The 20879-nt window shown below is 32.8% G+C and overlaps 1 protein-coding gene and 1 long non-coding RNA gene across 2 annotated transcripts; one reads left to right on the plus strand and one right to left on the minus strand.

Annotated features, from left to right (window-relative positions):
• Window positions 1-4730: 4730 nt before the first annotated feature.
• Window positions 4731-14027, plus strand: LOC123924780. Its single transcript, XR_006814839.1, has 4 exons — window positions 4731-5473; window positions 5644-5727; window positions 6822-6931; window positions 13595-14027. It is a non-coding gene; the product is annotated as an uncharacterized LOC123924780 (long non-coding RNA).
• A 2462-nt stretch (window positions 14028-16489) lies between these two features.
• LOC123924779 (protein IRX15-LIKE) lies at window positions 16490-18004 on the minus strand. Its single transcript, XM_045977751.1, has one exon. It carries the CDS (start codon window positions 17788-17790, stop codon window positions 16864-16866), a length of 927 nt encoding a protein of 308 aa, XP_045833707.1. The 5' UTR covers window positions 17791-18004; the 3' UTR covers window positions 16490-16863.
• Window positions 18005-20879: the final 2875 nt, after the last annotated feature.

The raw sequence follows: 20879 nt of genomic DNA on the forward strand, positions 1-20879 counted from the left end.
TTTTAAATAAAAATTAAAACATAATTATCATTTTACATGCATGTGGTTAAGTTAAATATTAATAACTATTTTTCTTTTTACACGATCTAATAATTTTGTTAACAAAAATTAAAAATATAGCTTTTAAACATCACATTAAACATATAACCGGCGAGAATAACTTTAAAAAAAATCATATTAAACATGTTAACCAACAATATATTTTAATAATAACAAAAAAAATACTAACTTTAAAAAATCACACAAACATATATATTATACAAACCAAATAATATTACTTACTTGTTGTGCCGGGTAGTGTCTGACTTGGAGTTATTTAAACTAAGCTCCCAACCACGACAACGGACGAACCAACCATGAATCTTTAAATAAAAAAGAGAAAAACAACTATTAATAAAAATATATATAAACATTACAAAACAACTCATAAAGTTTTTTTAAGAAAAAAATTGAACTTACATTTTTATGCTGAGGAAAAGTGGTGTCTACATTATACTCCTATGTACAAATCGCCAGACAAAATAACACTTGCTACAATAAAATTTAAAAACTAACTATTAGCATAAACACAATTTATCATATCAATATAAACATCAAATATTAAACTTGCATGAATATTAGAGAAATACTTACCAAAATGAAGAAAAACAAGAGTGAAATGATAAAAAGTTGGAGAATTTTTAGAGTTAAGAATTTTTAGAGAGATGTTGGAGAAATTTTAGATAGAGAAAGGATTGTAGGAAATGAAAGTTGTGAAGTGAAGGAAGATATATATAGAGGGGTATTAATTTCGTGGAAATCTGTTCTTGGAGCTTATTGGCGGTTAAAGCCGCCACTAAGCCCAACGGTTATTTTTTTTTCAATTTCCAACCACTTTGCGGCGGCCCAGGCCGCCATTAATGTCTGGGCGTGTTCCAAGAAATATTACCGGCGGTCAAAACCGCCACTAAGTCCTCCAACGGCTACTTTTTTAAATTACCAAAACTTTGTGGCGGCCTAGGCCGCCAGTAAGGTCTGAGGCGCCAGTTTTTTTTTTTTTTTTTTATTGTTCCTGGTTAGTTAGTGGAGGCCTGGACCGCCGGTAATGTCCAAGACAATTACTGATGGCCAGGACCGCCAATAAATTCAAATTTTCGTAATTAAATATAATTTTATAAGTTTGTGGCGGTTTGGATTAATTATTGGGGGCTTAGGCCGCCAGTAAGTTACTGAGGGCCAAAACCACCAGTAAATTTCGCCGGTAAATGAATATTTTCTTGTAGTGGTTGGTCTAGTTTCTTCTGGTTCAAAACATGAAAAGGATAGTGCCGATTTCTGTCAGAGTATCCCCAAATGGGAGAGGAAAAGGGATATCTAACCGCGGAAGGAGGGGGCATGCAAACGCTGTAAATGTAAAAAATCATTGTGTTTGACTTTGAAACTTTGTGACTACTTTGCTGCTGGAGTCTCCAGCACATGTCAAGACTGCTTGAATAAACCTACTAATGAAGATACAGTAACTACAGTTCTGCAAACTCACAGGAAGAATGATCTAAAAGTCGAAAATGTCAAGGCCGCAAAAATGTACATGGTAGAAAGGATAGTACATATGAAATAAATCTGAGCTTAAAGAGACAAGCATTACAGATTTCCAGGCCATTTCTTCAATTACATTGTTCATCAAGACATGTTGAATCTTTAGTTGACAAAACCAAGAGTTGTGGAATCAAATGATGTTGGATAAATAACTGTTACATATTATGTAACTTGCATCAATGCTTTCATATTTAATTTCTTCATAAAGCCAAATGAAAATAGAATAGAGGATGAACACTAAATTTTCTCACCCACCTCTTCTTTTACAAAATAAGCCTCCCAAGAATTATCAAGACACATGAAAATTTGGTTCAACCCCATTGACATTTATCCGAACAATCTTCTAGGCACCTTTGAGAACATCTTGAAATTTACCAAACCGAACATGCGATGAACAACATTGACATCAACAGCTCCAACAAAGATTCTCGAGTTTTCCGGTAAATTAGTCCCAAGAATAGATGATCTGAATTTATTGGTTTCTTTACAATGATTATGAATTCTTGCAACCAGGGACGGATGCAGACTTGAAATATTGGTGTGGCTAAAAAAACATGTTCATAAATTTTATAGTTGAAAAAAAGTTCCATGCTTGTAGATTAGCCGAAAAAATAGCTTTGTCTCTAGAAAGCACAGGAAAAAATAACAAAGAACAAAAAAAATCAAATTTTGTAGTTGTAGAGTTGAGAGGAGAAATGAAAGTAAAGGAATCAATTTTTTTTTTTTTTGAAGAAGCCAAAATGATATATATTAACACTAACAGCCTCTCCATCACAAGGCGTACCAAGGTAGATTATAAAAATACAAGAGAGTCAGAGAGATACAATCAAAGTAAAATCATACAAGACCCAAACACAACAATGGACTAGACCACCAACTATGGTAGTTTATAGCTAACGTGATGTTCGTCGTCTTCAACCACCTGAAAGAGAAAAGTTTGATCTTGTCCAATAAAATATGAGGTGTGCCTATTGAGCCTTTGAACAACCGATAATTTCTCTCTGTCCATATCACCCAAACACAAGCGAGCCACAAGCTGCAAAAAAGACCGTCTCGCACGAGATCCACCTGATGATGCCGGCATAACGGAGATACAAGTGTATTGAAATTCATACAATCATACATCATTTACATTCAAATAATATTGTATTGTCAAATAACGTCTAAATTCATTCAAAATAATGTTGCATATTTGAATAACGTTTAAAATAATTTAATATGCTATTGAGATCCATTAAAAAAAAACTTAATTTGGTGTAGTAACTTTAGTCAACTTATAACAATATTAACAAAATAATTTATTTGTAAAAGATTTAATTAAAAGCCAAAATGAGAACTGGCAGGAATTGAACTCACAGCAGCTGGATATATGGGGCGCTAGTTTACCACTAGACTAAAAGAATGTTTGTGATTAAATCTAACGGTTCTACATATATATAATATAATGAATAACAAAAATATGTATATGCACCTATTAAAAACTGAAAATTCTGGTGTGGCTATAGCCACACATAGTCTCTACATGGATCCGCCCCTGCTTGCAACAATAGCAAGATTGAGAAAACGAATTTGGTAGCTCAATTTTTTTAGGGTGAATGCTTGTGGGTTAAGCAATGAGGTTTCTTGAACTGCTTTGGATGCTTTTTTGATTTTCTGTTGTTTCTACAATGAGGGGTTGGAAAATGGATAAAATATGAAAAGGATGATGAAGGTGTAGAGAAAAAGTTGGATTTGATAAAGGAGGAAAAACTCAAATAATTTATGAAACTAACTATGTGAGTGTTGATGTGAATATAAACTAGCTAAGATATAGTCATAAGTTGTTCAAATGTTATGCAGGCTAATTAAACCATTTGATTAAAAAAAAAAGGATTTCTTTTGGCGCCCCTATATTTCTCGCGCCCTGCTCTTGTTCCTTTTAATTGGTCCACTACATAAGTAGTGGATGTTATAAAATGAAAAATTTGGAAAAAAAATATTGTCTACTATTTATGTAGCAGATAATGTTGAAAAACTTCGGGGAGACACCAAAAGAAACACCTATAACAAAATGTCATAATGCCACCCAGATGATCCAAAAAATATAAAAAGCCCAAGCCCAAATTGAGTTCATCCATATACATCAACTAATCAACATTTTGATTAAAAAGGTCATTCACAATTGATTTTCTCCCCGGCGCCTGATTTTCTCCCCGGCCCCTTTCGATTTGGATTTTCTGCTGCTACAACATAGTATTGTAATGGATCTCTGCTATTCAATCTCAAATTAATGACTGAAATTGTTTATAGTTATTTTTATGGAAAATGCTAAACAATGCTCCGGATACTAGTTAATGATATCAATATGAAAATTTGATCTTGTAAATTATGCATTCAATGCTTTAAACATGTAAAAAGTTATCCTCCCTTATTATTAACTAGTATCCGGACCCGTGCCAAGCACGGGAAAAATATGACAAAAAAAAAACATTTTAATATATTTTAAATTTAAAAATAAAAAATAAAAAAATAATATAAATTTAACATGCATAAATCAATATGTTCAATATAAATCGCATTTACTTAACTTTTGCTTATAATAGTGACTAAAATGTTAATTTTTTTTAAGACACCGGAATTTGTTCACTACACATGTAGTAAAATTTGAAATGCCTATGTGACCGGAGGAATTATATATTTGTGTTTTGATTATAGTTTTTAAATGATAATATAATCTAATTAAAAAAGAATATAATAAATATTAATTTTAGTTAAGATATTTAAATTTCTCAAAAGAATCATATATTTAAGGACGAATCAGATCAACTATATTGATTATTTTTTTTAGTTGACAAATTTTTTTTTTTCACCACCAGTTTAATTTGGTTCGGGGTCAGTTCTGACATCAAGTGATTCCAGCTCCCTCCGGATCGCAGTTGCGGGGATCGAACCACAGTAGTCCCTACCAAATTCAGCGCCAATCACCACTGAACCAACTGACAATTGGTAAAACTTGTGTTTTAAAATCAAATCAATAAATTTGTTAAAAAAAATAATAATCAAATCAATACATTTACGATTAAGTCACCAAGTAGAAGTTAAAAGTTTCTAAATAAATTGCGTTGAAAACTAAAAATCATTATATTAGTTACAGTAATATATATATATATCTCCAATAGATCATTATTAAAGGGAAAATTCATAAATTGTCCAAATAAACTATTAAAATAAAACCGTTAATTTTATTAAAAAAAAAATAGATAAAGAAGATAAAAACACATGGTTATGAGTTCATATTTCATTTGGGTGCAGAATAGTAATAAAAAAAAGGACAAAACTTAGATGCAATTCCATAGGTCCGGTTCTTACTGTTTTCCAATAGAATTTTAACACCTGGATTATTTCTTTTCACTGATAAACGCCGTTAGAAAACAAAACATTTTTCCTCTAAATTGCAACCACCGAATGTGAAACACATCTCCAATGCTAAGACCCATCATCATCTCCAATTCCATATGTGACCAACGAAGACAATTGATTTTCAGTGACTGTGTGGCCACCACGTAGCAAGGTATCACGCTTCTCTCCCTTCTTGAGTCCATCATCGTCTGCAACATTCAACAAAACCTCAACTTGTTATTCAAAACAAAAACTCTCAACTCCATTGACACCATGAATCTGATTGTTATATATTATAGATCAATAACATTGTGGTCCCAATCGATTAAACCCAAAATACCATTTAAACTCAGCCCTTAAAAATCAATTGAACCTAGAGAACTTGTTGAAACCCTAAAACCATCTTTCCCAATTGAACCTAGACTACTGTATTTGAAGTTCGATTCCTTAAAATTCGCATTCTTTTTCATCGTGTTCCGCCATCGTTAATTGCAGTTGAACATCCATCTTGTCGTAAAAGGTTAGGTTACTCAGTCTTACTCAATCGACCACACTTTTTTTGTTTGTTATTTTTGTTTATGTCAGTGAGCTGCTACTTTTTCTTTGGCAATTCCCATCTCCTGCATTTTATTTTATTTTGTTTATATATGAAACTTGCTGATGGTTTACAATATTTTGTTGAATTTGAAGGAAATTCATGCAATACTTGGGGAGCAAATATCAGCAGAAGATGAAGAGGAAGTTTTGGCAGAGTTTGAGAACTTGGAAACCCAGGTACACAAATTTTCATTTTTTATGATTTTGTATTGACTTATAGTTGTTCCAATATAATCCCATTCATATTGTTCCATTTGTATTAACGCCATAATTATAGTAGTGTGGAGAGGAGATGCTAGTATATACCATTATGCTTCAATTTATCCATTTTCACTTACTGTACCTAGTTGCTGGAGGAATGAAATGTTATTATATCAGCTAAATATAGTAAACAGAGGTTCTTCATTGTGAGTTTAATTTATACACACAAAAACACTTAAAAACTTTGGTAATGAAAGAAATGGATACAATATAAAATGGAGAGATCCCTATTTCCTCCAATAGAACATTATTAAAAGGGAAATTCAGAAATTGTCCAAATAAACCAATAAAATAAAACCATTAATTAAAAAAAAACAAATAGATAAAGAATATAAAAAAGACATGGCTATGAGTTGTGATCCACAACAGCAACCACATTCATCTTTCAGCTAGGTTTCACATCTCATCTTTCCCACCAACATATTTTCTACCTTCTCATCTTTATCTACCTTCTACCAACATATTATCTACCCTCTCATCTTTCCCCAAACCTGTTTTCATCGTTTTTGCCATCTCTCTCCAAATCTAATTCTTCATTATTAACCTCTTCACATTCTCTTGAAGCATCAAATTGTATTTTCCAATATTATGAAGTTCTTCATCTTTTTCCTTCAATTTTCTCTATACTGCATCTTGGGTTGCACTTAGTAATTAAAAGTATAACCATTAGAATGGGGAGGACAGATTCTGGTAAAGAAGGTGCGGTGCCAACGGCGCCGGCAGTGAGGATATGAAGAGAGGAAAATGAAAACGTTCGAATTCCTTCCCGGCGGAACTCTCATCCACTGTCAAATGCATCGAGTCGCACGGTAATATTTGGTTCTGTGCATTTGGAATCAAATCCACCACTAAATCAATTTCTGAACGTTTATCCGACCAAGCTGGAATTTACATATTTAGATGTCAAATAGAAAAATCAAATGTATCATTAACCATATTTAATCACCTCATCTAAAATCTTCTGCTCATCTCACATTTATGTGTTATTTTCTTGGTTAATTTATATGCAGATAAGATGAGCAATATTTTGGCAGATTAGATAATCACGGATTTGGGATGTTTATTAGCAGTCTGAGGTGCAGCCGCATCAGCAGTAGCACCTGAATACCGTAAAAAGAAGGTACTGATTTCTATGATTTTGGTTTAGGAATTTAATCTTGATTAACTAATAAGTGCCGAAATTTGCCATGGTTGTCATTACAGCATTGACTTAACACTATGTCATAAAAGGCATGCTCGTGTGGTTTGATGCTGCGATCATGAGTTTATATACAACATAGTGTTAATTGAAAACCTAGGATGTTGAGTAGTATTTGTATTAGTCTAAACTTTGAAGCACATGAGGTGGAAAAACATTAGCGGAGATTATAATGTCTTATTAATTCAAAACATGAATGAAATCGTTAACAAACAAATAAACCGATAATAACTATCAGATACAATTATAATATAAACTACAAAATACGACATTTAGCCAAACATTATAAAAAATATGACGATAAATATCACATAATTATAAGTCTATTGGCCTAAATTAAATGAAGATGAGTGTAAACTAAACATTATCAAAAACCTCACGATAAACAACATTTGTAGTGGTAGTGCAGACTGCACCTTCTTCATTGAGTATGAGCAACTTCAGACCCTTTCTAGATTTGACTCTTGATAATGCGACATATAGCTGGCCGTGAGTAAATACTGGCTTAGGAAGATATATACCAACCTGTGATAGCGATTGACCTTGACTTTTGTTTATAGTCATTGCTAGACAAAGAGTCAGTGGGAACTGTTTGCGCCTAAATTTAAATGGTAGTCCAGGATCGCTAGGGATCAAATTCAACCTTGACACAAATATCTTGTCTCCTGCATTTTTTCCTGTAATTACTATTGCACCAATAAATTTATTCCCCAACTCAGTTATAGTTAGCCTAGTGCCATTACACAAACCAGCTGCTTGATCAATGTTCCTCATAAGCATTGCAGGACAACCAACTTTTAGTTTTAACCTGTGATTAGGAATTCCTGAACACTTAATGTCGTTCAAAAATTCTGGAGTAAACCAGTCAGGCTGAATTTCTGAATTTGAATCTGACTGACAAACACTATCACAACTCAGATATTCTCTCTCAGTACCCGGGATGATGGACATAAGATAATCATTAACATGTTCAACAGATTCCAGTGTCGGTGCAAGAATTCCCCTATCTTGGAAATATGAAGGATTTTTCATGTTACTCAAAAGATCAGGATATGTAAAATTAACCAAAGACATCAGGGGATCATGGCAGTCTTGAATAAGCAAGTCTTGAGGAATATCAATGACATATTGACCATTCTCATCGGGACCAGTTTCACCATTACCAATAGAAAGTATCCAATCTGCAAAGTTTTTTATTTCTTCTTCCTCAGATTGAATTGTGGAAGAGCCTAACCGCATATTTTTGGTAAGCCTTAGAACACGACAATAACTCCAAAGGTCGGATGAATTAACTGCCGAGCTAATAATGTCTTGCCTACTTCCCTTTCTGACAACAGGTAAAATCTGTCTGAAATCACCTCCCAACACAACTGTCATTCCACCGAACGGTTTAGTATTGGCGTCTGGATTAACAGAAGACATTATATCGCGCATTGTCCTGTCAAAAGCCTCAAAACAAAACCTATGCATCATCGGTGCTTCGTCCCATATGATAAGTTTAGTTTTCCTAAGAAGTTCAGCCCTTACACTCTTCCATTTAATACCACATGTAGACTGTTCATTTAACAAAAATGGGAGAGCGAAAGTAGAATGAGCTGTTCGTCCCCCTGGCAACAACAACGCTGCAATACCACTTGAAGCCGCATTAAGAACAATGGAGCCTTTAGATCTAATGGCCGCAGATAATGTATTCCACAAAAATGTTTTACCAGTGCCTCCATAACCATATAAAAAAAAGAAACCACCAGCACCAGTCGAAACTGAATCCATAATCTGGTTATAAACAGACCTCTGCTCTTGAGTTAGCTTCAGCAACATTGATTCATGTAATTTGGCCATTTCCTGTTTGTCATAGTTTAATTGATCCAAAATTAACTTGTTGTTGGTGTTGATTGTTTTCAATATGTCGGGGTACGGCATTGTTTTAAATTTTTTGAGACTCTTCCCATTTGATTGAAGCAACTTCTCAACTTCAATCAAACATAAAGTCTTCAGATCATCATCGCTGAGCCGAAAATCTGTAAATATTTAACTCAAATACTTAGAATTGAAAAGAATGTTTAATCATATTCGGGAAAAAAGCACAAAAATTTGAAAAATATACTAAATACGGGTAAAATACACACCTTGATTGTGCAGCTGTTTCTCTTTTCATACAAAATTCCATCGGCCAACAACTTCCATGTAGCGTTCCAAACAACAAAAGGATTTGACATTGTGTTCATAATTAATAAATAGGCAAAAAAACTTCTTAACTGATGCCCAGAACCCAACTCACCTATTTCAGTAATTGCATCAATAAATTCTCTATCATCATCTAGTAAATTCAGTTCACCACATGCCTCTTGATAAGTATCAAATTTTTTGCCATTAACCGTTTTTAAACATCTATAACTCTTACAACCTCGCTGAACATTCAACAATATACGCATGTAATGCAATTGACCTACCCCAGGTGGAATGTACTGCAGTCGACCCACTTGCTGGCCATGCTGTCTTGGCTTCCACATCCTTAAGTCCTTATGATACACAAATTTAGATGGAAACTCAACATACGTTAAATTTCGACCTTCAGGGTACCGTCTGTTTGCATCAAACCAGGCAAGAAACATAGTATTTCTATCTTCATTTCTCATAACAACAGAATCAATGTCGTCAGATTCTTCAAACAGAATGGATTGTTCATTGGCCAAATGGAAAGTCAGTTTCAAAACAGAAGGCCACTTCTGGTGAATATCAAACGCTAAAATCCTCCAAACTGCTTCACAGGGAGAAACATATCTACAATCATAGTATTGCTTGATTTCGTCCACTGGCTTTGATGTATCATTCTTGTCGGATGACCGCCATAATTGCATCGTCGTCCTATCAGGTCCTTTGTTGACATATTTAAACAAATATTTTATGGAATTAGACTTGTTACAATACTCAACGTTAATGTGACCTGCATACCTCATTAATAGATGAGGATTGTATGGGACAACATAACGGTTATCCAACTGCACACCCTTTTTTTCAGTTGACACTCCGGTATCTCGACGCTTATAGCGTGGGTAACCATCTTCGTCAATTGTGGTAGATTTTTGAAACTTCTTAGGAAAATATTTAGAACATCCTGTATCTGTCATGCAAGGTGAATTACGATTAAGATCACCACAAGGACCATGAATCATGAAAGCAGATACAGCTTGAGCCAATCTTGGATAAAGCGATTTATCTGGTAATTCTGCTGAAATAACCCTGTCAATGTCGTTCCCTGTTTTCAGTTTATTGCGTGAACTCAACCAAATAAGAATATGTGCATGTGGTAGTCCTCTCTTCTGGAACTCAACAGTATACATACCTACATAATACAAACTTTATACATAAATATGGTGTATTCAAATTATACTATAAAAATGTCAAATATAAAGACCGCAATCTAGATAGAATCTGTTTAAGTTAAACGTACCAGCATCAACTTCCCCAAACAACTGATCTTTTTTTAGGTCATTCATCAACCTATCCAACTTCATTTTGAAAACACGACAAACAATATCTGGTCTGTCAGATGCCATCAAGTTCCTGGGTTTCAAAACATCTTGAATCTCACGCCAGTTTGAATTGCAAGTAATGGTGATAAATAAATCTGGGTAACCAAATTTTTTGCAAATTGTCATGGCATCCTGACAATTGCTGAACATGTAACGCTTTCCACCTGTGAATGAAGCAGGCAACACAATTTTTTTACCAATATTAGATGGGTCAGTTTCACCACTGCTAATAGCTTCTTGTAACCCAGTTAATATGTCACATCTTATGGTTTTCTGGTTATCCCTTGCCCATTGTAGTCGCTGTGATTCAAACATAGTAAAACAATCGACAACAAATTGTTGAAAAAGTCTCCTTGATAAGACAATATTACCAAATTCCACAGTTCTATCTTGTATTCTAAAAGCAATGAATTCTCTCATGGATACATATTCCCTTTGCCGTGTCTTATTAAGTTCTTCGGAAGATCGAATTTTAATGTTCAGATGAAAACCATCCTCACCATATGGGAATAGAAGAGGGTATTGAAGTGGTAGAAACATTGCTTGTGTTTCATACAATCTTTGATACTCCCCACACGAATTCTTAACAATAATGTCTCTACCCTTTTCAAGATTTTTACAATCTCCAATAATCAACGCGGCAACCTCATCACAAGTGGGAAGATTGTGTGTTCTCGAGTCTTTTGAACGACCGCTGAATAATCTTATGCAAAAGTCTTGACTTCCTCCACGTTCAACATGGTCCCTTACTTGGCGAAACTTTTTTGCATATCGGCTATGTGCATCAACCATTTGTTTGAGTTCTTCAACTAAATTCACGTCCAGTGCCTTTGATGGTTCAGTCGAACTGGACAACACAGATATAAAATCAACAAACTGGATATTTATTTAATTGTATTAAAAAACTATTTATAACTATAAATTATAAACTAACCTGAAGTGCTTCATCCTGTTCGAAGACTCGTTTTGAGTATCATATATGTATAGCTGTGCAAACTTTGGCGTAGAATTGCATTGAGGAAGCAAACTGCCAATGCGATGGTAATTTTGACCGCTCAATATAAATTGCCAAGGTCCACCGCCGTCGTTTCTCTCTCGCTCGACCTTTCCTCCGAGAGATGTATAGGAAAACATACTGTTATAGGCCCTGAAATTCTGAATAAAATGGTTGCTTTTCGGATGTGTACCATTAATTAAGTCGAACAAAAGTGCAGGGGGCTTGTCAAGGAAAGGTATTTGAACAAAGCCCCTCTGACAGCACAAAGAGAACTCGATGTTACGCGCTGTCATATTAAATTCAGCACGTTCGTCAAACCACATTCTTGAAAAACACCACTTGCATTCAAAGGATGGATCACCAACATCAACACAAACTGGATAAGTCAAAAAAAAAAAGTAAGCTTGTAATAAAAGTTATAAAATTTAAGTACGTAAATAATCAAATATAAGGATGCTGGGTGATATTTACTTTCTGCTTCAGCCATCTCATACATCATTGATCTAATTAATGGGTTTACATCACGAACCTCATCGTCTGTTTTATAAAACATGTTACATACAATCATTAGTTTTTTGCGTTACAGAATGAAAATAGCTCTATTATGAACATATACATATATATAGATTACCTTCAAATTGGTCATGTTGTTCGTCAGAATCAATCACACATTCGTCTGCAAAATCAATTCTAAGAATGGGGATTGATTTTGGCAAATTAGAACTACGCATATTCGTTATTGGCTGTGCATTGCTCGATGATGGATCAATGACCTCAGAATTTGGTGTAGTATTGGTTAAACTACCTAACAATGTATTAAATTGAACGGTAACAAAAAAAAAGTAGCAAGTGTTTATCGTAAAATATTTGGGTAACAATAACGATAATGAATTATAAGTATATTACCTGTTCCAAAAAATGGACTTGAACAAACATTATCACGCTCTGATGTTGGTGTTACAAAATTCATTGATGAACCTAAAAAGGACGGTATGTATGAAATTGCAAACTAATATATATGTTAAGTTTCGACAGAAAAAAAAGAATATATTTTTTAAGTAAATAATACAATATAAAATACGTTCACCTGTTAAAATTTCTCCATTCTTATTTGTTTGTTCAGATGATATCCTCTTTCGTCTTTTGCTAGCAAGTGTACTATTCTGACGACATACTTCCGGATTCTCTTGAACTACACAAAATTGTGTCAGTAAATATGTTAATTTGTCATCACAATCCAAATAATTCACGCATATACCTAATTTATAGAAAAAAAATGTAACCATTCGTTATATTTCGTAGCGGTGTCCTGTCCGTATTAGATACAGATGTATTAGAATTCTCCGACCGATGAAACTCTGACAAATTAGTGTGTGATGCTGGACATATAAACAGGGGTAAAGTTGTCAAAAAGAGTAATATCAAAGTATGTATGACAGAACAAAATAATAATGAATTTCGACCATAAAATATAAATTATTACTTGATTGCTTCTTTCTCTTATTCGACATAATATTTCTTCTTTTGTCTCTGGCAGCCTTTGATAAAACCCTGGTTATATTTTTTAGTGTATAGTGAGGATCAGACATTGTAAGAATTGTTTTCGGTCTATAACAACAACGTAAGTGGATGGTTAGTCTGTTTGAGTTTAGCAATTGATGGGTATTTTATAATACCCTTTTCAGTATAATTAAGTCACCCAAATACTCTCTTTTAGTTTCTGATTTTTGATAAAAAAACACATGGAATGATATTAATGCATATAAATTGTGACTTAATGAATTCTGATTCGATCATGATCATATAATAAAACCGAATCAGATGAGTATAAATGCATACCCTATTTTCTGATTTGTTAGTAAATGTCGATATTGTTACCAAACTTCTCTATCAATCTCATTCATCACACTTAATTATCTAAGGATATTGCTTTACCACTGAGTATAGCAGAGGCCAATAAGGTCATATTTTCAATTGTGATTTAAATTTTGTGCATGAACTTATTATTAAGTCATACCACTTCAAATTTACAACTTTGAGTATATATCATGACAGTGGCTGATCACAGAAAGGGCAAAAACACAATGGATGAAGTACAAATCTATGTTTGAAGCTGCTAGGTCGAAGACAGCTAACTCTCTTCCAGACGGCAATTCTTCTGCATGTCAAAGTACTGAAATGCAAGGTATTTAAGAGCAAACTTCCCATTCTTTGTGCTTTCAAACCCATGTCTGTCGTCAAATAGTTTTGTCATTATCTTTATATAATAAGTAAAACAGTCAAAATGTTTCCAAAAAAAAAATTAAAACAGTCAAAATAATCAAGGAAACTGCTCAAATTAGTCAAATCTGATGGAAACTATTTTGAGGTTTTGAATGAAATGAGAAGTCTGAAAAAAGACAATAATTTTTTGGAAACATATTGTTAAAATATAACGTTATTTACACTTGTTTTAAATATATGTTTAGTCCTGAAAAATATAGCGATATTTGGTTTTAGTCCCTCTAAGTTTTAAATATATTTTTAAGGTAACGTGAGGATAATAAGTAATCATGGATATAAAATTATATGCATTAATAAAAAACACATGGATATAAAATTCTCTCTGTACGTGTTTTTTTATTTTATTTATTTACCATATATACAATTCCTGAAGAGGTTATTTACTAACAATATCCTTAGTTAATTAAGTGTAATGAATGAGATTGATATGTTTTATTATATGATCATGATCGAATCAAAATTCATTAAGTCACAATTTATATGCATTAATATCATTCCATGTGTTTTTTTATCAAAAATCAGAAACTAAAAGAGAGTATTTGGGTGACTTAATTATACTGAAAATGGTATTATAAAATATTAATGTGCATAAACGGAATTTGACAATAATATTAATAATAGTAATACTAATACCATAAACGGAATTGGAGAGATTAATGATAGTTTGACCAACTTGAATGGTTTACTCATTATTTTAATTACCATATATACAAAAACTATCATTTAATTGGCAAGATAATTGGAGAGATAAACGTAATGTGTATATTGTTGCATCAATAAAAAAAACGTAATGTATATTGTTGCATCAATTATTTAATAGCTGTATCATTTAATTGGCAAGATAATTTGAGAGATAAACGTAATGTGTATATTGTTGCATCAATAAAAAAAACGTGATGAATCAATAAGGTTGGAATTATTGTGAGGAATTAAATGTGAGGAATTGGAGAGATAAAGGAGGTAAGAAATTATTGTGAGGAATTAAATGTGAGGAATTAAATGTGAGGAATGAGGTTGAATGAGGAGAGGAGAGAGAAAGGGAAATATGTCTGGCTTATTACATATTATAGATTTTGTCATTTATTTTCTTTTTTGGTATGCTTAACTAGTGTCTCGGGTACTGTTTAACATGACCCTATTTTATTAAATGTAATTTTAAATCGATAATAGAGACTATCTGGTGTCAAAAAAATCATGTAAGCCTGCTATTATAAGCAATCCGGATCCCATATTTTTTGGCTGGGGGGCCAAGTGCTTCACAATTAGTGCTTTTAACGGTGACTTCAAAATAGTATTGTCATATTTGTGATAACCCTAGGAATATACTTTCATGTTTGTGTTTTCCTTTGAGTTGTCGAGCTTAATTGATACTTTCATCAAATTTGGAATGGCTAAGGAATTAGGGTTTTTGGTTTAATTAGAAGCATGTACTATTGTTTTTAGGTTTAATTTTACAAAATAGGAAAATGAAGGGAGATTAACATGCTAACAGTTTCTATTACTTGACATTTTTTTTGGGTACATAGACGAAATGACAAAGTCATTATAAACTCTCACACACACACACAGTGCGGGAGTCTAAGTACGAACACCGGTCATGACGTCCGGTCTAATAATTTCGACATTTTTTTAGTTGTCAGTCGAGCTAATACTTGTTGACATTTGTGCACACCAAGATATATATAAGGAAAACAAAAAATATTGCATCTTGCTTTCTTTAATTTCATTTGCTCAATGAATCAAACTTTTTTTTTTCTCTTTCAAATAATAGTTGATTTGCAAGTTCATATCAGCTGGAAATAAGACCATTGAACAACAAAAGAAACCATTTTATTGAATAAGATGAGAACAAAAAGTATAAGTGGTCCTAGATATCATTATAAAACCTCAAGTAAAAAAAGATAATTTTGTGATAGTGAACTAAATTGAAAGTCTAAGACAATATTAGATTCATTAAAATTAACCCATGTTATCTGCATACTAAATTTAATTAGCCTTGGTTGTGAGAGGTGTATTAAGAAAAATTAAAATTCCTTATTGACTAGAGATAAATCTTAATTAAAGTTTTTTTAAAAGTCTAGACAACTTTACAAATTTGGTGGGATTGAATTAAAAAGAAAAAAAGAGGAGAGAGGCTAAAGAGCCATATGGAAAAGATGATGTTGATTTCTAAACAACCAAAGAATTTTCATTGGTTCAATTTCTATTATCTATGGGGCAAGTTTACTTAACAAAACCGTATTAGTTGAACTTAAGCAACTTCCATCCAATTCCAAGCGACCTTAATTCTTTTTTGTTTTTGTTTTTTTAGGACAAGACACCTTAAACTCAAGGTAGTAGTTGTCATCATATATAAAACTAATTAATTCACCTCAATAACCTAATGCTAATTTTTTATAGACATGAAGAATGAACTTCCAACTAACTCTCCTCCTCAATGTCTACATATTAATATTTTAAATATCGAATTCGATATCAAACCGATATTGTTTTTGAATCATGGTTCAACTCTATTAAACTGTTTGAACCATAATACAGTATATAATTCGAACTAAATCGTTATCGTATGGGAAACGTTGATTTAAAGTTCAACAAATTAAGTTGTCTTGTCTGATTTTTAAAACACGCTAAAAACTTTTTTGCTTACGGTAATTAACCAACAGATTGTTAATTGAAATTTGAAAGGTTGAATTCATTGAGCAAATTACAGTTTCCATAAAATGAAAAGCAATGAAAAACAAAAAGAATTATTAATTTTTACAAGCTCCAACCAAGAAACAAACAAAGCATAAATGGATGATAAATACCCCCAAAAGACCATAAGGGTAAAATAGCTGATGGAAGAAGAACCAATTGTGTGACTAAGATGATTATGACAAATTGAATGGAAGAAGAGAGTAACTAATTAAGCGAATGTATGTGTTGACGGTAAATTTTTCAGAATCACATTGCGTCATCATAGTTCTGCTAAAAGTTACATTTTGAAACTTTAGCAGAATTAAAATATCACTGTGATTCTGTCAAACTCAGCGTGACATGCACTAAGTGGACGAAGAAGACGATGACCCTTTACAATATTGAACACTACTCTCATTCATCCTTTCCAAAACATAATGCCCCATACTCTCACTTGCTTCCAACAAATTCTCTTTACACAAAAACTCATTCCCACAAACTTGTTGAACTTCACCAGAAAAATCATGCAAAAAAACATGAGTCTTAGGATTCCCACCTTTCTTACTTCTAGCCAACACCCCGGCGGTAAATATCGCCGACATTCTTCCGGGAGCTTCCGGCCAATCCCCGCGTGGCCCATCAACCAATATAACATCCCAATCAACCTCATAAACATGGTTCGGAAGATCATTAATCCCGAGTTTACAATCCGAGAATAAAAGATTCTGCACTGGTTTACATTCATTAGCTACATGTTCTTTAGCTGAAGCTATAAGCTCTTTCATCTCACTCCTTTTAGTTGTATAAGTAACATCATAAGCATCAATCTCAGGATGTTTTTCTTCAATATATGCCGCATAATACCGATTTTCATCGATGAAAACTGTTTTTCCATTATGGTTAAGTGCTTTCCATAAAAGAGTTTCTGGTGTGAGACCAAAAACAAGCAAATTACAAGGTGATGAACATTTTCGAAGCACGTCGGAGATTGGTTTGAGATCAGAGTATGTCATGTGATATGAGTCGTTTGATTTTGAAGCATAGTGAAGAAGAGTGTTAATAACTGTTGCTGGTAATGGTGCAGAAACAGGGTTGGTAATAACAGAGGAAATTATTGAAGTGTTTGTGTTGTTTAAGGTTGATTCTCTGTCTCTTGTGTAAATGAGTGTTGCAAGAAAAGCTAAAGTGAGAATTGATATGAATGCTAGAAGCCATAATCGATTTGAGTTACCTTGTTTTTGGATATATGGATGAAGGAGAATGAGTTTTGTGTTAGTGTTTGTGTTCTTCATTTTTGAGATAAGAAAATAAAAATAAAAAATAAAATTTGGGTTTAGAATTTTGAGTAAAAGTTTAGAATTTAGAATCTCTCTCTCCTTTGAGGGTGGAGTGGAAGAGATTCTGAATTTGAGTGATTTTGGAAAGAAGGTTTGATTTTAAAGAAGTGAAAGAGAGAATTGAAGTAATGTGAAGTAAAGGGCACACAAAAAATATAAAATATTTATTGAATTTGAAGGTGACTTTGTATTATTATAGTGAGATTTCTTCAAGGTTTAAGATTAGGCATGAAAATAACGTTGCTAAATTGAAATAGATAATTTGTGTTAGAGTTGAATATGTTTTTTCTTAATGTGGTCGGTATTTTGTGTACGATTGTTTTGTGTTTGAAGGAAGGTTAATGTTGAAATAAAATAGTGCAATATAGTACCAATGTACAAAAAAATAGTGTAATATTAATGATTGATATTTGAGTCCTGTAATATTAATGTCTTGACTTAAAAAGTTAAAAATTAGGTTGGAGATTCCCGCGAGCTTAGCTCAGTTGGTAGAAACATCGTATTATATATGTAGGAGTTCGGATTCGAATTCCTGACACTCTGCTTATTCACTTTTAGGGTACGTTTGATTCGTTAAAAGGTAAATACCGGATAGAACAACCCAAGACAGAACAATTGGTAGAACAACACAAAACAAACTTGTATGATATTAAATTTTTTGTTGTTTTATACGATGTTTGGTGTACAAAATGGTATTTTGGTATTTTAAATAACTTGTATTTGAGACAAAAAGTTGCGATATGGTTTACTGAGGACAAATTTTTTTGTTTTTGTCTGGTTCCTTACCTCCCAGTTATCTTAGTCCCTTAAACAGTTTTACAATCAAACACAGTCCAACTGGAGTCGTCCTGACCAATCCCTTATTTTATAGCATATCAAACGCATTGTGAATTTTTTAGCCAAATCCTTCGTGGTTTGATTCCACTCCGACTACTTAAAAAAGATAAAAAATAAGGTTAGGGTGGAAATAGTGATAGGGTGATGAGGTGGTTGGAGAAGAGATAAATTAGAGAACAGGTGTAGTAGTAGTGACCTAGTAACTAATTACAAGCAAGAAGTCGCTTTACCTTGTTGAATTTAAGATTTTGTTCCTACGTAACCACACTCTAGAATATTGGTAATATACTTGAACAAATAGCTACCTATGAAGGAGACAAAGTACCCGCAATGAGTAATTATTCTACTTGTGTAACACATGTGATTATAGATAATTATACTAAAATAGTCTTAATACAGTATTAAGTCAAAGTAGCAATGTCTAGGACTAAGATGGATTCTTTTTATGGGATGTATTCATTCATTTAAGGGATGTATTCAATCACTACTCCTCACTTTACTGAATTATCATATTTATCAAACTCTTTAAGGAGCTGCTCATTTTTTTTATATTTAGCTCTTATCTTATTACTGGATCATGATACTAGAACAATATTATACTTCACTTTTTCATTTTTACATTTTCAATATTAATAAGCATCAAATTTCTCCAACTCTATCTCCAATAAATTTATTAATTAATAGAGTTCACAAATAATTTCATATTCACTTATAATCCATCATTAGTAAAAAACTAAATAATATAATCCATCAATATTAATTGAGCGTCCCAAAAATGAGAGAAAGAGCAAACGATTAATTTTCTTTCATGGGAAAGAGGGAACAATTAAATGTCCTAACTAGGTTTAGAGCTATTGGGATGTTAATTAATTTAGGGTCTTGTTAACATGTGCTCTAAGAGCATCCACAATGGAGCTACTCATTTTTGAGTACTTAAGTGGCCACATATGTACACATCATTCATTTATAATTTTTTTCATAATAGTACATAATAAGTACTCATTCCCTCCAACCCAAAACCCCTTCAAAAGTTCTAAATTGGTCCCACTAATAGCACATCTATCCAATAACTCAACATAATTTTAAATGGGTCCCACAAAAATTATTTAGGTACTATGTCTTATTTTAGAACTAGTACCTATTAGGTACAATTTTGTTTTTGCTCCAATGGGAGTACCTATTAGGTACTAATACTTAAAAATATAAGTACCACCATTGGAGATGGTCTAAGGGCACAAATTAAATGCTTAAAGGGTCAAAATGTACAAATTAGCATTTAATAATTTCTATTTTTGCTTCCTTAACATGTGCCTTAAGGGCACAAGTTAACATTCTCCATTAATTTATACTACTTGTAAGTGAAAATCTATATGCGGACTGCCCTATTTAGGAATAGGGACGGATCCAGAAAATTTAGTTGGTGGGGGCAAAATTACATGTGATAAATATATTTTTTAATTTGTACGTACTAAAATAATGATGACATTATTATTAACGAAAAAAAAGAAGACATTTTTTATCAGATAGTTTAGTGATTAAAATTTTATCTTTTTTAACGTGAATAAATGGATATACTAAGTTTCAGACTTTGGTCTGACATATTATATGCAATGTTCGTACCAAGTGAATAATGATCAAAGACTAAAAAAAGAAAACATTTTAGTATGTTCTATTATTATATCTCTTATTAATACTACAAAATTTCCTTAGAATATAAAAAAATCAACAATATAGCTATGACATTTTAGTAATAGTCATAATGTGCTACTAATTTTCCTTGTTAAAAGTGTTGAAGGATCTACAAATAGAAAGATAGAAAGTGGAGCCTTTCATGTATGAATTGCTATCTAGTGGGGGCAAAACACTATTTTACATAGCCACATAAACTAAATATCGCATGATAATCAAACACCATAAGAATATAGTGGGGGCAGCTGCCCCCAATTGCATAGCCTTAGATCCGTCCCTGCAGGGGCGGATCCAGCTGCAAGTGAGGGTGTGCACTTGCACACCCTGAGTTTTTGATATTTGCACCTATAATTTGTATTATATCTGTTTTGCACCCACTGAATTTTTTATTTTGCACCTACATCCCCATCTTCTCAAAACAGAACAGCCCAGCAGGGGTGTGACTCGGCCCATCTGTTTCTTTTATTTTTTGAAGGTCCATCTGTTTCCTTTTTTATACTTTCTTATTTATTTTTTTT

Source organism: Trifolium pratense, linkage group LG4, assembly GCF_020283565.1.
Source record: "Trifolium pratense cultivar HEN17-A07 linkage group LG4, ARS_RC_1.1, whole genome shotgun sequence".
Classification (NCBI taxonomy): Eukaryota; Viridiplantae; Streptophyta; class Magnoliopsida; order Fabales; family Fabaceae; genus Trifolium; species Trifolium pratense.

Excerpts from the sequence above, each read along its gene's own strand:
- LOC123924779 (XM_045977751.1), bottom strand. The coding sequence starts at position 17,790 with ATGAAGAACACAAACACTAACACAAAACTCATTCTCCTTCATCCATAT.